The 13,549-nt window shown below is 42.0% G+C and overlaps 2 protein-coding genes across 3 annotated transcripts in view; one reads left to right on the top strand and one right to left on the bottom strand.

The window, feature by feature from the left end:
* arsg (arylsulfatase G) overlaps window positions 1-6,460 on the bottom strand; it is a 16,202-nt gene extending 9,742 nt beyond the window's left edge. Inside the window, exons 1-4 of one of the 2 annotated variants that reach the window (XM_083788032.1) lie at window positions 6,374-6,460; window positions 2,254-2,493; window positions 1,128-1,363; window positions 360-471 (exon numbers count right to left, since the gene is read on the bottom strand). In XM_083788032.1, coding sequence (XP_083644158.1) covers window positions 360-471; window positions 1,128-1,363; window positions 2,254-2,480 — 575 coding nt within the window. In that variant the 5' untranslated portion in view covers window positions 2,481-2,493; window positions 6,374-6,460. Of the gene's footprint in view, window positions 1-359; window positions 472-1,127; window positions 1,364-2,253; window positions 2,494-4,881; window positions 4,902-6,373 lie in introns of those variants that run through there. The other variant, XM_083788033.1, reaches the window with a different exon arrangement.
* On the top strand, window positions 4,636-9,273 carry LOC310875016 (monocarboxylate transporter 7-like). Its single transcript, XM_083788031.1, has 6 exons — window positions 4,636-4,755; window positions 6,439-6,684; window positions 7,202-7,345; window positions 7,563-7,691; window positions 7,901-8,836; window positions 8,950-9,273. The coding sequence occupies exons 2-6, from the start codon at window positions 6,447-6,449 to the stop codon at window positions 9,246-9,248; spliced, it is 1,746 nt and encodes a 581-aa protein (XP_083644157.1). The 5' UTR covers window positions 4,636-4,755; window positions 6,439-6,446; the 3' UTR covers window positions 9,249-9,273.
* The last annotated feature ends 4,276 nt before the right edge of the window (window positions 9,274-13,549 follow it).

Raw genomic sequence — 13,549 nt, 5'->3', positions numbered from 1 at the left:
CGTTTGCTGCCCCAACCCTGTGGAATGCCCTCCCTAAGGCACTCAGAGATGCCCCCACCCTCCGAACTTTCAAAACTGCCCTCAAGACCCACCTCTTCAATATTGCCTTCCCTAGCTAACCCTTCTCACTGTCTTTTTAATGTTTATTAGCTTTTAGTGTTTTTCCTTTTTTTCTAATAAAGTTGTTTTTATTTTGTCGTTACCTCTGTAAAGCCCCCCCATGTAAAGTGTCTTTGGGTACTCAGAAAAGTGCTATATAAGTTTGAGATATTATAAGTTGTAACAATACCTTATTGTCTGCAAATAGCCAGTGAGTGCAATGTGTACTATCTGGTTCTGTACTGGTTCTGTTTGCCTACCTGTGGACCTGTGGCCCTGCGTCACAAGGAGCACAGTGGGGCAGGTCGTACCCAGGTACATCTGTGCAGCCCATGTCGTTACTGTAAGGAATGCCAACGTAGTAATCGAATCCTGCCCAGGAAACAAGTTAGAATTTAGAATCCATCTCTCTTTCACAACCATACCTATAGTTACCTACCTATACTGACTAGCGACAAACATGTTTAACCAACCAAATGTACAGAAACGTTTCCATGGGAATGGTTCCTGCTGTATAAACAAGCCCAGCCAAGGACCAAGCTGTTTCATGGGAAGAATTTCAGCCTAATTCAAATAGGGCTTTTAAGGTTTGTCAGGTTTGTACTCTTGTCCAGAGATAGTGTGCTCAACAGTTATTTTTCTTTGGACAAACACATACCGGCACATATATTTTAAACTTAATATTACTTACTAGTTCCACTCCTTTTTGAACTTCAGGTGCAAGATCAATGATCACATTGTTGTCATTATAATTTTCTTATTTCATTCAAAAAAAGAAATATACATGCATTGTGGTTATATACATATATTGTTTTTTTTTAATTATTATCTTATTTTACTGTTTTACCTGAAGGTTTCAAAATAAAGATAATCAAATCCAAATCTAATCAAATGTTTAAGTGGAAAAGTAAAAATTACGCTTTATCCTGTATTGAAACCTGTCAGAGCCAACACACCTGTGAGGTCTTCTTTATATGTTCCAAACACACAAAGAAGCATCAACTGACCAAACTCTATCCTATACCCACCCCTGTGAGTTGGACTGTAGGGTCCGTTGTGACCCAGGTGCCATTTGCCTATCATGGCGGTGTAGTATCCAGCCCCCTGTAGCAGCTGGGGCAGGGTGACCTCTGACAGAGGTAGGCCCGCCACAGAGCCCACCGCAAAGTTGTGGGTCACCCCGGTCCTCAGGCCGTATCGGCCCGTCAGGATGGCGGCACGAGATGGAGAACAGGTGGATGCTGGGGAATGGAAGTCAGTCAGTCTGGGGAGAAGGAGAAAAAAAAGGTTTACCTTTTGGTGTGCAACAGGACACAATACACAATCACAATAAACTATATAAATTATATTGCGAGAGTTAAGTAAGTCTAAATTATACTTTATTTTCTCTCGCTGAAAATAACACATTTTCACTTGTAAAAAGTAACAAATGAATAGGACAGCGTGACTCCCCTCCCAGTGCAAGTGAAAAGACATTAAGACAGAAATGATCTGTTTAACTGGCTTGAATCCCATATACAGTATATAGCCTACATGTAAAATCCAAAATATTTAAACATACATTGAAAACAGTTCTTCAGTCTTACTGAAGAGGGATAATTGAATTGCTTTCCTGCATCATTTTAAATTGGGTTAGACTAGAGTGATAATATATCTTGAACTTATGCCCTCACACATCATCAATGATTTGCTAATGTGCTAACATGAGCTTTGTGTACTATTGCTTATGGATCTTGCCCTGTGGTTCTCTGTACGTATGCACGTTGTAATAAAGTGAGCTGAGTGGTGCAAACAGATACAGAGATAAACAGATACAGAGAAGACAGAAATGAAGGTTTTTTGACGATTTGTGTCACAAGGGCATCATGAAGAGACCCAGCAAGAGTTTTTTCAAAGCCCTGAACAAGGACATACAATATATATATATTTGTTCAGAACATATACAGTGTATTCATGCTTGTACACTACACATAAACCTGTACTATTTTATTTTTATATCCAGTATTATCTGGGAATGCTGCTTGTACTTGTATGAGTGAGGGACAAATAAACCATCTTGAATCTTGACAGACTTTGATAACGTGACATGAATCACTGCTAGATTGAAAATAAAGATTACCGGTAATCAGGTTTAGGTGTGGGGAAAAAACTGACCTCATTCCTTGCTGAGACATCAGGTCTAGATGGGGTGTATTGTTTGCCATGCGACCAAGCTGGTTCGCTCCCAGGTCACCCCAGCCTACATCGTCTGCCAGTATGACAATGAAGTTGGGCCTCTTGCTGGGTTTAGCCACCCTGGAGCCATGTTGGCTCACTGTGTGCAACATCAGCCCAAAGAACAGGGTCCCGGATAGAAGTAACAGGGCTGCTACCTCTGCCATTTTGATCCAAAACCTAGAGAGGTTGGGGTGTTAAATACTTGATTGAGTCCAATACACAATAGAAATGTTGATTGTGCATTTTTATAGACAATAACAATGTTCTACCTCCAGTCTAATTTTCTGGCCTTGAGAATTTTAGCACAGTCAGCACTGCACTTTGCCATTCTCCGCATTAGTCTGAATAAGTAAAGTAGGCCTTCTTTGGGAAACTTTGTGAATAAGGAAGCTGATTACAGACTTCAAGAATGTAGGTTGTACCCAAACACTAAGGAGCTGAAGCTATGAAAGATGCAGGAGAAATCTGCATCTATTATTGATTGTGACTGTCAGGGCCCGTGGCTCGAGTTGGTGACAGCACATTGAAACACAAACATAAAATTCAACCTTTCACACTATTATATATACCTATCCTCACATGCACTTTCATGACTAGAATACACACAGCAATCTTTATCAGACACTGGGCTGGGATCCAGTCAAACATTCATCGCTCTACTATGCAATACAACTGGCTAGTTCGATCCACTCCATAGAGCAGGGGTCGGCAAGTTGTCCTCGGGACTATTTGTTTTCTAAGTCATTAGATTCTGGGCCAAAACATAATCAATGGCTAATTTAATAACTGGAACTGCAGCAGACCATTTTATAATAAGTAATTGCTATAAAAGTTAATAAATTAATATGTGTGTGGCATAACTGCATACTGATAGAATTGTGTTAAATCAAAAGTAACTGGTGCATATTATACAGTATAAATGCTTGTATCAATTTGTGCAGGCCACGTCTCCATCATCTGGAGAAAGACAAAGTCATACTCCCATTCGAACATAGATAAACCAATAAGACACCCTGAGGGCGAGAAACGCTGAAACAACACAGCTTCTTAATACGGCACAGTTGAGAAGCAGGAGTTAACTATTAATCTGGTGTCAGCGCAGAGGTCAGATGTAGAGTTGCTGCCCGGCTTCATATATGCAGATCTAGTATGTCAAACCATGTATGTCTTTCCAGGGTTTGATGAGGTCAGTGTCGTGATCTTCACATATAGAGATCCATGTGTTGTACCAACTTGGTTCATTTGCAAGTGTGACCACACTGGTTATCATGAGTCACAATATGGCCATATATTGACATTCCCATATATGGGCTTACATTAATATTGATGACATCAGGGATCTCCATATGTTATATGGGCATGACAAGGTTGTATTAGGTATGGTCTGGGAATATCCATATATGGAGTATTTTGTTAATTTATTCCCCCCTTTTTTTTAAATTGACGTTTTCATGACTGAAACAACAGAGCTTCTTAATACGGAACAGTTGAGAAGCGCAAGTTAAACTAGGCCTATTAATCTGGTGTCAGATGTAGTTTGCTGGCCGGCTCCATATATGCAGATGTAGGTGAGGATCCAGTCTTCTCCAGACAGCCATATATGGAGTGTGTCATGAGGCGTGATGTGTCACGAGGCGAGGAATGACCATATATGAAGGCGTGACATGACACGACTGACAGGCAATACAGGTTTTCATAGTAACTGCGACCTATATATGGTCGCAACAAGATCTTTCACAGCTCAAGGTCTCTTCTTAGATATGAAGAGAAACAATGCCTGTCATTCACTCTCAGTCTCACATAGAAAAAAAGCATTCTTCAGGTGGGGGTAAACTCTCTCTCTTGCACACTATCTGCACTGTGCCGGTCTCCGCAAAAAGATCTTGCTATTTATATCTTATATTTATCTTTAGGCTACTTATCTGCATATTGACAGCAAAAGCATTATTTTGTTCTATATTCAAGTTAATTGCATGAAATAATAATGTAATTAATGTAGACTACAGGTCGATTGCAATATTGCAATGTTATACAGCTGTTTACATTACATTACAATTATCATAGCATAGGCTGTATAGCTTTGATTGTACAGAATTCTTAACGTTTTGGATTTAAATGTTACACTTGGCAGGTAGGCCTACATACATTTAGTTTGTATTTTTTTCCTATTTAGTTTTAGGTTATTTATTTTAGCTGTATTAATATGAGGGTGAGATGGAGGAGGCGGAGAGAGAGAGAGAGAGAGAGAGAGAGAGAGAGAGAGAGAGAGAGAGAGAGACACATGCGGTGGTGGTGAGGGCGAGTCTTCATTCAATGCAACGTGGGCTACAGTTGACGCGACGAGCGACGTACACGTACAGTGTCAGTACAGTAGTACTATAACCTATACTACTCTCAAACAGGATCGGATTGTTTTCCTCTGAATCTGCGCGCGCACAGGTGAGAACTAGATACAAACATGTACTAGATACATACACAACTTTAAACTGAAATCTTTAAGTATGGGGAAATTATGGCTATATAGATTGAAAACGCTCACAAATATAAAACCAGGAGAGAACTTACCAACACACTACTGCGCCGTCAAAGCAGAGTTTTCAAAGTCGGCTTGACTTGAATTAGCAAGACAAAACACAACGCTCTCCCGATCTCATATTCTGATGGGCTAAAAGAGCAAGTTTAGTTTATGCTGCATTTAAAACCAAGTTATAGATCGGATGTGTAGGCTACCTACCTAAGTCCGTAATTACGGCAATGGACTTATGGTTAAGAAGCATACCATACCACATGGTCAAGGCTGAGGCTCGCTAGTCGCTATGGCTCACAAAGACATAGCTTTGTGAATGGGGGATGAGCTGACAAGGCATGCAATGTTTTCTGGCAGCGAGCAGTCCCACTCCCACACTCCTCCGAGGTGGTGGAAAGCCTGGTGAGGCGAGGTTACTCCCACACAATTACCATTTGACTGATTGAACATATATAACCAGTAGTAGGCTATACAGTTCTATATAAGCGGTAATTTCTCTATAACCCCATCCATCCGGCTAACAAACATTATTTATTTAGTGGCCGACTACTGCACGTGCTTAATGAACTTACGGTAAGTTGGGAACTTGGGTCTATTCTATTGGGACCGCTTGAGCTTTGGAAAAACCATGCACCTATTGCGAAATGACCTAAAGATAGGAGAAAAACATGAACATTTGACTTGACAGTACAAAGTAAAAACGGATGGGAATAGGGAAATGAATGATGCCACAAAGTATTATAGGCGTTGGCCTATAACCTACTTTTATTATGTAAAATGTAATAATAGACTGCATGGTCCATGCTCTTATAATAACACCCTCACTTTAAACAGTAAAAGTCAATATAACCACGTGTGTGTGTGTGTGTGTGTGTGTGTGTGTGTGTGTGTGTGTGTGTGTGTGTGTGTGTGTGTGTGTGTATGTATATATATATATATATATATATATATATATATATATAGTACTGACCACAAACTGACTACAGTAGTACAACTAGGTGACAGGCAGAACAAATTAATTTGCAACATGCCATCTAAATAATATTCTAAATAACATGTGTCTTAACAAGAAAAACAAATCAAAGTTACAAAAAACATGAGAACAAGTGACCAACATAATAGCATAGCATCTATCAAAAAACAAAGGGTGATAAGAAGCGATGTGCGGACAGAGAAGTGGTTGGGGTGAGTCTGAAGAGGCAAGTCTTCAGACTTTAGGCTACTGCAAAAGTGAGTTTATTCTACAGTTTGGGAGCCAGGAAGGAGTCCTTTTAGGGACGTTTCAGGGGCATAAGTTAACTTCCAAGACTAGCTGTAATACTCCTTTCTCGATTACTAGAATGTCTACTGCTCGATCAATCTGGGAACAGAAAAGGAAAAACAGAAGTTTGTTTTACAATTGTAATGAAAAGAAAATAATCTCACACTCAAGAGCAAGAGAGAGAACTTACTTACATAATTCTTCCTATTATTTTTCACTATTTTTGTGCATGTTTTTTCTTTTACATTGTTCAGCCTTCTCTTACGCACCTGTTGCCTGTAGTTCTGAAGAAAAAACTGCCGTAACCAATGGATCTCCCTCTCTCCTCCTTCAGCCTCGGCCATGGTGCTGTGTGAATTCAGAGGAAAGAGACTTCTGGGCCCCAACGTGTACACAGAGGTCCCAGATGGAGGATGGGGGTATCTCGTGGCCATATCCTTTTTCGTGGTGGAGACATTCACCTATGGCACCATCAAGAGCTTCGGCATCTTCCTGCAGGACCTCATGCTGGAATTCAAGGAGAGCAACAGCCGAGTGTCCTGGATCTTCTCCATCTCCGTCTTCGTCATGACCTTCACAGGTGAGTGCAGATGAGTTTAGGCTCAGAGAGGGTTATGTTGTTAGAGGGGAGACTTGCTTTATTTTTATTTTCTTCCTATTTTTTCATTTCAATTCAAAATGTATTTGGCAAACTAAAGAGGGAGAGACTAATGACTGAGACTGAACATATGCTAGTTCAACATGCGTTGCAACTTGAAAGTGGTAACATACAGTATGTTGTTTCAATATACTGTACTGTGTTAATCATGTTGAAAAGCAAAACAAATGAGTGTTGTCAGATATTGTTTTGTTTGTTTTGCGCACGGTTAACCACACGGTTAACCTCTGCCTCTGTCTGTTACAGCAGAGGCCTTTATGATATAATTCCCAACAAAATAAGAGTATGGGTGGGACATTGAAAGGTGTGTTAAAAATGCTGTATGTACAATAGAAGCAGCAATGCAATTTATTCAGCTATTTAGAAATTAGACACAAAAATCTATGAAGATCATAGATTTATGATGTAACACAAGCTGTTGTTCACCACCTGCTCTCAGCTCCACTCTCCTCTTTGATGACCAGTCGCTTTGGATTCCAACCCGTTGTCATGACTGGAGGAGTGTTAATCGCTGTGGGAACCATCAGTACTGCTTTTGCCAGCTCCATCGATGTAATGTACATCACTACGGGCGTAATTGCAGGTATTGGATTGTTAAATCATTGACCATCTTACTCTGAACTGTAACGCCTGAGCAGGTTGTCGGTGTCACACTTATTGCACACTTAATGAGGAGAAACTGTAAATTATTCTCTCTCTGTACTCCATAATATAACAATGCTTTTGTAAGAATGTGTGTTCTCAGTGAATTTGTCCTGTTGATTAATTCCATTACATCTGTTAATATTCTCTCTCTGTAGGTCTGGGCTACTGTTTTACATTCCTGCCCACTGTCACAATCCTGTCTCAGTACTTTAACCGTAAACGGGCCCTGGTCACATCTTTGGCCTCCACGGGAGAGTCCTTTGCCATGTTTGCCCTCGCCCCCGGTGAGTGTTTGCAGGCGTCAGCTGCCAGTCATGCTTTGGTTTGTCAACAAAAAGCATGTAGGTAGGGAACCTTTTTTCTTCTTCCAGCTTGTAGGTTTTGGGGGCTAGGGGTCAGGGATTACAGGTCAAAAATGTTTTGAAACAAGTCAAGACAAGTTCCCATGTCAGTTTTCTTCAGTGAACACTCATTCTTTTTTCTCCCCTCTCAGCTTTCTCTGCCTTGAGAGACCGCAAAGGCTGGCGATTCACCATGGTGGTGATTGGCGCTTTGCAAGGCTCCATTATCTTCTGTGGAGTCCTGCTTCGGCCGATCATCATAAAGCCCAGAGCAATCCAGGAGACCGAAACAGAGCATCTATCCCCCAAAGAAGAACAGAAAACCCTCAGTAGACCAGATGAGTCGAATGGCACCTGTAAACCAAAAGTCGCCTCCAGTCAGGACAATGGAGGTGATTCTCTGAGCTCTGGAGACTCTGGTGTCCAGTTGTTGAGGGATGCAGACAGTCAAGAGAAGACCTCACCGCCTGAAAATGTCAGGCTAGAGGCTCTACAAATTCAGACAGTGGGCGATAAGGAAGGGAGCGAGACAAAAGTGGAGAAGGAGCAGGGAAGCAGAGACCAAGGGGAGGGAGGGCGGGATGAGGTGTCTCGACAGACTCCTAAACTTTTAGACTTTTCCGTTCTCAGGGAGTGCAGCTTCATCTTGTATTCACTCTTTGGACTGTTTGCCACACTCGGCTTCTTCGCTCCTCCGCTGTACATCATTGAGCTGGCCGTGAAACGCGGCGTGGAGCGTGACCGCGCTGCCTACATGCTCTCCACCATGGCGGTGGCTGAAGTATTTGGACGCCTCTCAGTTGGCTGGGTCCTGAGCAGGAACCAGTTTAGACAGAGGAAGCTCTTAGTGCTTCTGTGTTGTATCATTCTAATGACTCTAGTCCTAGTGGCCTTCACTTTCGTCACGGAGTTCTGGGGCCTAGCCGTGTGCTGTGCCTTCTTCGGGTTCTTTATGGGGACGATATCGCCTACTCACATCCCCATGCTGGCAGAGGATGACGTTGTGGGAATAGAGAGGATGTCTTCAGCTGCTGGGGTGTACGTGTTCATACAGAGCTTTGCTGGCCTGGCTGGGCCACCTCTGGGAGGTAAGAGTGATGTTTTATCAGGTTTACTTACCGATAACTACTTGATAGATTCCAATAGTATAGTTGTATTCTGATGTTAACACTATAAATATACTGTACTTTTGTGTCTCAAGGTTTCCTGGTGGATGAAACACAGAACTATGGCTCAGCATTCTACTCTTGTGCAGCGGGCATGGGTGTGGGTGCCATATTCCTGGCTTTTGTACGGCCTGCTAAGAGAGGTCTGCCCTGCATGAGGATAGCCCAGAAACGCTCCGCAGCAAAAGAGGACTCAGTGGAACAGGGCAGAGGGCAGCAGACACAGGACCAAGAAAGAGACAGCCCACAGGATCACCTGGAGGTGGATGTTGAATTGGACCAGAACCAGAAGCTGGAGACAGGAAATAATCACCCAGTTATTAGCTCAGCTTGAAGCAAAAAGTGTAGCTTGTTGTATGACAAGGGGCGGCGGTGGCTCAGGGGTAGAGTGCCTGGATGGTAACCGTAAGGTTGCCAGTTCGAACCTGGGCTCCCCCAGATTTACTGTCGAAGTGTCCTTGAGCAAGACACTGAACCCCTAATTGCTCCCGATGTGCTAGTTGGTGCCTTGCATGGTTTCCGCTGCCATCGGTGTATGAATGTGTGTGTGAATGGGTGAATGTAATGCACAATCTCTGTAAAGCGCCTTGGATAAAAGGCGCTATATAAATGCACCATTTACCATTTACCAAGGATGTCAAGCCAAAAGACAGAGGTCTATGTGAAGACTACTGCTGTAAGGTGGAGCACAGACCATATGGACCAAGACCATATACACAAATAGACAGCGAGAGACCACTATGACTTATCAGTTAAGAAGACTGATCATTGTGGCAGAGTTTTAAGATGGATTTTGGGAGCCTTTCTATCACAACATGGACCTAGAGATTATTTGTAACAGTAACAGCCTTCTATATGTAGTGGGCTTCTTCCTTCAGATAATTTCAATCAGTGGACACCACAGCGGATCTGTTTCTGTTCTCTGTCCCTGCATCGATAAACATCCTCTTAGGCCTTACTGTTTCCCTCTGGCAGCTCCATCTTAAGCATCTTCCCAATATACCCCTCGACCCTCTTCCACCACACATGTCCAAACATCTCAACCTTGCCTCTCTTGCCTTATCCCCAAACCTTCCAACGTGGGCTGTCCCTCTCATTTTGTCATTCCCGATCCTGTCCCTCCTTGTCATGTCACTCCTAATGAGAATCGTAGCATTTTCAGTTTTGCCACCTCCGCCTACCATCTTTTTGTCAGTGCCACGGTTTCCAAGACATACAGCATACCTGGTCCCACTACCGTCGAATACACCTTCCCTTTCACTCATTCTAATACCCACAAATAAGTCCTGACAGTAGGCCGCCATTCTGTATTTGCAAGGCACATAACCTTGATAGTGAAAAAAGTGTTCAGCAGTAGCTGAAAGTGATTAGGTGAAGAGGGTGGCATACATAATACAGTTATACAGATAAACCAAAGTCATGCAATGTGTAAAAGAGCATGCTTAATTAGGGCTAATTCATACTTGTCGTACAACCAATTTGTGACCGAAAGATACACACCATTCTGTTGAAAATATGTCATTTGTCAAAAAGGTTGTGTGACTAAGTTAAGTTCACCTTTTGACACTTTTAAGTGTCAGCAACACTGAAAATAGATGACCTCATAATCTGCAGCTGATCCGCACTGTGACAACCAGCCTCAGTAGAACCATGTAATTCACATTGCTGCAGAAATATTTGTGTTGATTCTCTAACACAAAATATACTGGGAAACATTATCATAGCAACTTGAAGCACTGTTGACAATGTGATGATATTTATTTGTATTATTTTCAAACCAGATGTCGACCTTGCACTGTAATGTCAAATATGAAATAATGTAAATCACACTGGGATATTTTTGTATTAATATATGTATTGATACACAATAATAAACATGTAAATTGAGTCTCGCAAAATCTATCTTTTAGCTACAACTCTTCATCATATCACACCAGAGTTATAATAGTTTTAGAATTGTGTTTCATTGCTGCAATGTTGTTCAATTCAGGTTTTATTCCAGAGTGGGTTTGCTTGTTTCAGTTTTTAGGCCATATTCTTTACATTTTACCCACTGTGGATATAGATGTGACCTTGACCAGAACAAGTACCATCATGTGGTGTGCAACTGTAGATTAGTCTTAAATTCCTATATGACCAGGCAGAATTACTAGCAAACAGTAGTAAATAGTGCCTGAGGCACAGTCCTAAGAACCACTTTAGCTTTTCATAATTAACCACATGAACCCACATGTCCCTATTCTGGGGCAAACATTCTGAAAATAGTACAGCTTCTATTCTATATGCTCATAATGTGTCGCGAAGGACATGTGAGGTTGTAGATTGGCCCTTTTCAGCAAAGATATTTGGTGTAGAGAGAAAAAGTGAGTGGGCCTATGAATTATGTAGTTAAAGTTAATAACCTTTATATTGTCCTCCATTATACCCTGTTCATACCCAGAGATAGTTACTGACTGCAGCTATAGTTGCTCATTTTTCAGTATGTCCATGCACCTGCGAAGCCACAGTCTGGAGGTTTCAAAGTCCTGGGTGGGCTTAGTGTAGTGGGTTGCACTCTGAGGTACAGTGGACTGGGCTGGGCTGACCGCTCCACTCTGTTCGTCCTCCATCCACCACAGCAAGACCTGATGGGTAGAACAAAGATATTGTTTAACCTAAGGTTACCTTTTGTTTGACCAGGTCTTCCCACTGGCTTTAATAATGAAGGGACATTAAGGGAGAGCTGAACAAGAGAATAGCATTAAGAAGTCCTCAAAGTTGCTGACAGTCAATGTAAAGTACACTTTGAGCAGGATGGACGGCTCTTGCTGATGATGATGTCTAGTGCCTACTGCCTATTCTAACTAATTTATAAGTACATCCATGTAGTCTAGGTGTTTCACTGCCTTTCCCTGAACTGTGTTCTTATTGTCTCCACCAGGCCGAAGGCATGGGGGGAGAGTATGTTTTGCACTCCATCCGTCCGTCCGTCCATGTGTGTGTCCGTCCGTGTGTGTGTGTGTGTGTGTGTCCGTCCGTGTGTCCGTGAGCAGCTAATCTCGGCCACCGTTAACCCAGTCGATGCCAAATTTTGCACACACACTCCCTGGATGCCAACGATGAACCTCTGCCCCAAACTTTCCAGAACGGCCTGTTATAGCGCCACCAGGAGGCCGCTTTGTGCAAAACAAGTTTTTGCACAGTACACCTACAGATTTTGTCCAAACATCACGCAAATTGGTACACAGTCTCTCTAGAGCCATTCAACGAAACCAGTCTTTCAGATTTCTCAGACTCCATCCTGATTGGTTAAGATTGGCTTCCAAAGTTCACAGGAGTGCTCAGTTTCAAACAAAATGCTGCAAATCATGAACACATCGCGTGATTTCCGTGAAATTGTGCACCCACATTCCCACTAGGCCGAGGACGAAATGCCACATGAACAATTTCAACTCAGCCTCAAGGTGGCGCTATAACTGGCCGAAAAGTGTTTTTACCTCTAACTGCACGGATCTGTGGATAACTTTCTATGCCAACTCCCTAGAGGCCAAGGAAAAACCTTTGCCTGGAATTCTTCACATCTGCTCATCCTGGTGGAGACCTGTGCCCAGAAGGGCACTTTTTCTAGTGTTTGTATTATAATTGGTTGAATGTTCGCCCCCCTGGTATATAGAGATGCTAGTGTTTGTGTTATAATTCATGTCTACTGACTATGAAAACAAAGTTCATCTGTGGAGCCAAAAGTATAGAAAGTATACTCATTTTGTAGATTAGAAAGTCCCATTTTACAAGTTTTCAAATGTATTCAATGTGTACAAATCTTTTGAAAATAGCAGATCTACAAGCTCACAATGCATTTGTAGGTCCGGTATTTTAAAAAGGCCAAAATGTATATTTTACTGAAGGGCTGAAGTGGTCAATGTATGTTTTGTAATAATAATAAAAAATCTGCAAAGTAAACTAACTAAATTTGTCAAATAATTGTCGTGGAGTAAAGGTACTATATTTGTCTCTGAGATGTACGTAGTGAAAACTATTGCAAACCCTCCAGTATAAAAGTCCAATTTCCCTCAAAAGTGTACTTTAATGTACTTTACGCCACTGAGCACATTAATGAACCTTGAATCAAATGAACCATGTAAATACAACAAATTGAGCAGAGCACTGCAGGGAGTTGAACCCCATTCCGGTAAACCAGAAGTACCACAACCAGTGCCTTGGTTTTTGTTTTGTTTTACGAGGTCCATTCGTTGAAATGTAAATTTTGCATTTTAACAGTAAAGTAATTTCACAATTTACATTGTAGGCAATGATTAATTACGGTATGGCACCAGGCCAAAGCCATGGGGAGAGAGTATGTTTTGCACTCTGAGTGTGTGTGTGTGTGTGTGTCTGTGTGTGTGTGTCCGTCAGTTTGTTAACAGCTAATCTCCGGCACCATTAACAGTTTCCGTGCCGCGAATGGATTACTCCAGGTTAATGTCGCTGCCGTATCGGACATACCCGCCTTTTGTTTTATGTGTTTAATCCGCCGTAATGTAATGAATCAAAAGAAAATCCGTCTTCGTCGCGGAGTATGAGACTGGATGGCTTCGCTGTGATGACGAAACCGGAAATCGTCACATGCTGTGGGCTGCTAGGGCTTCTGGGAAATTG

Source organism: Protomyctophum parallelum (genome assembly GCF_964188405.1).
Source record: "Protomyctophum parallelum genome assembly, chromosome: 17".
Classification (NCBI taxonomy): Eukaryota; Metazoa; Chordata; class Actinopteri; order Myctophiformes; family Myctophidae; genus Protomyctophum; species Protomyctophum parallelum.
The sequence above is the reverse complement of the archived record's forward strand: the minus strand, read 5'-3'. Positions and strand labels throughout refer to the sequence as shown.

Excerpts from the sequence above, each read along its gene's own strand:
- LOC310875016 (XM_083788031.1), top strand. The coding sequence starts at position 6,447 with ATGGTGCTGTGTGAATTCAGAGGAAAGAGACTTCTGGGCCCCAACGTG. Across the intron at positions 7,346-7,562 it reads CACTACGGGCGTAATTGCAG|GTCTGGGCTACTGTTTTACA; the intron begins GTATTGGATTGT and ends CTCTCTCTGTAG. Across the intron at positions 7,692-7,900 it reads CATGTTTGCCCTCGCCCCCG|CTTTCTCTGCCTTGAGAGAC; the intron begins GTGAGTGTTTGC and ends CTCCCCTCTCAG.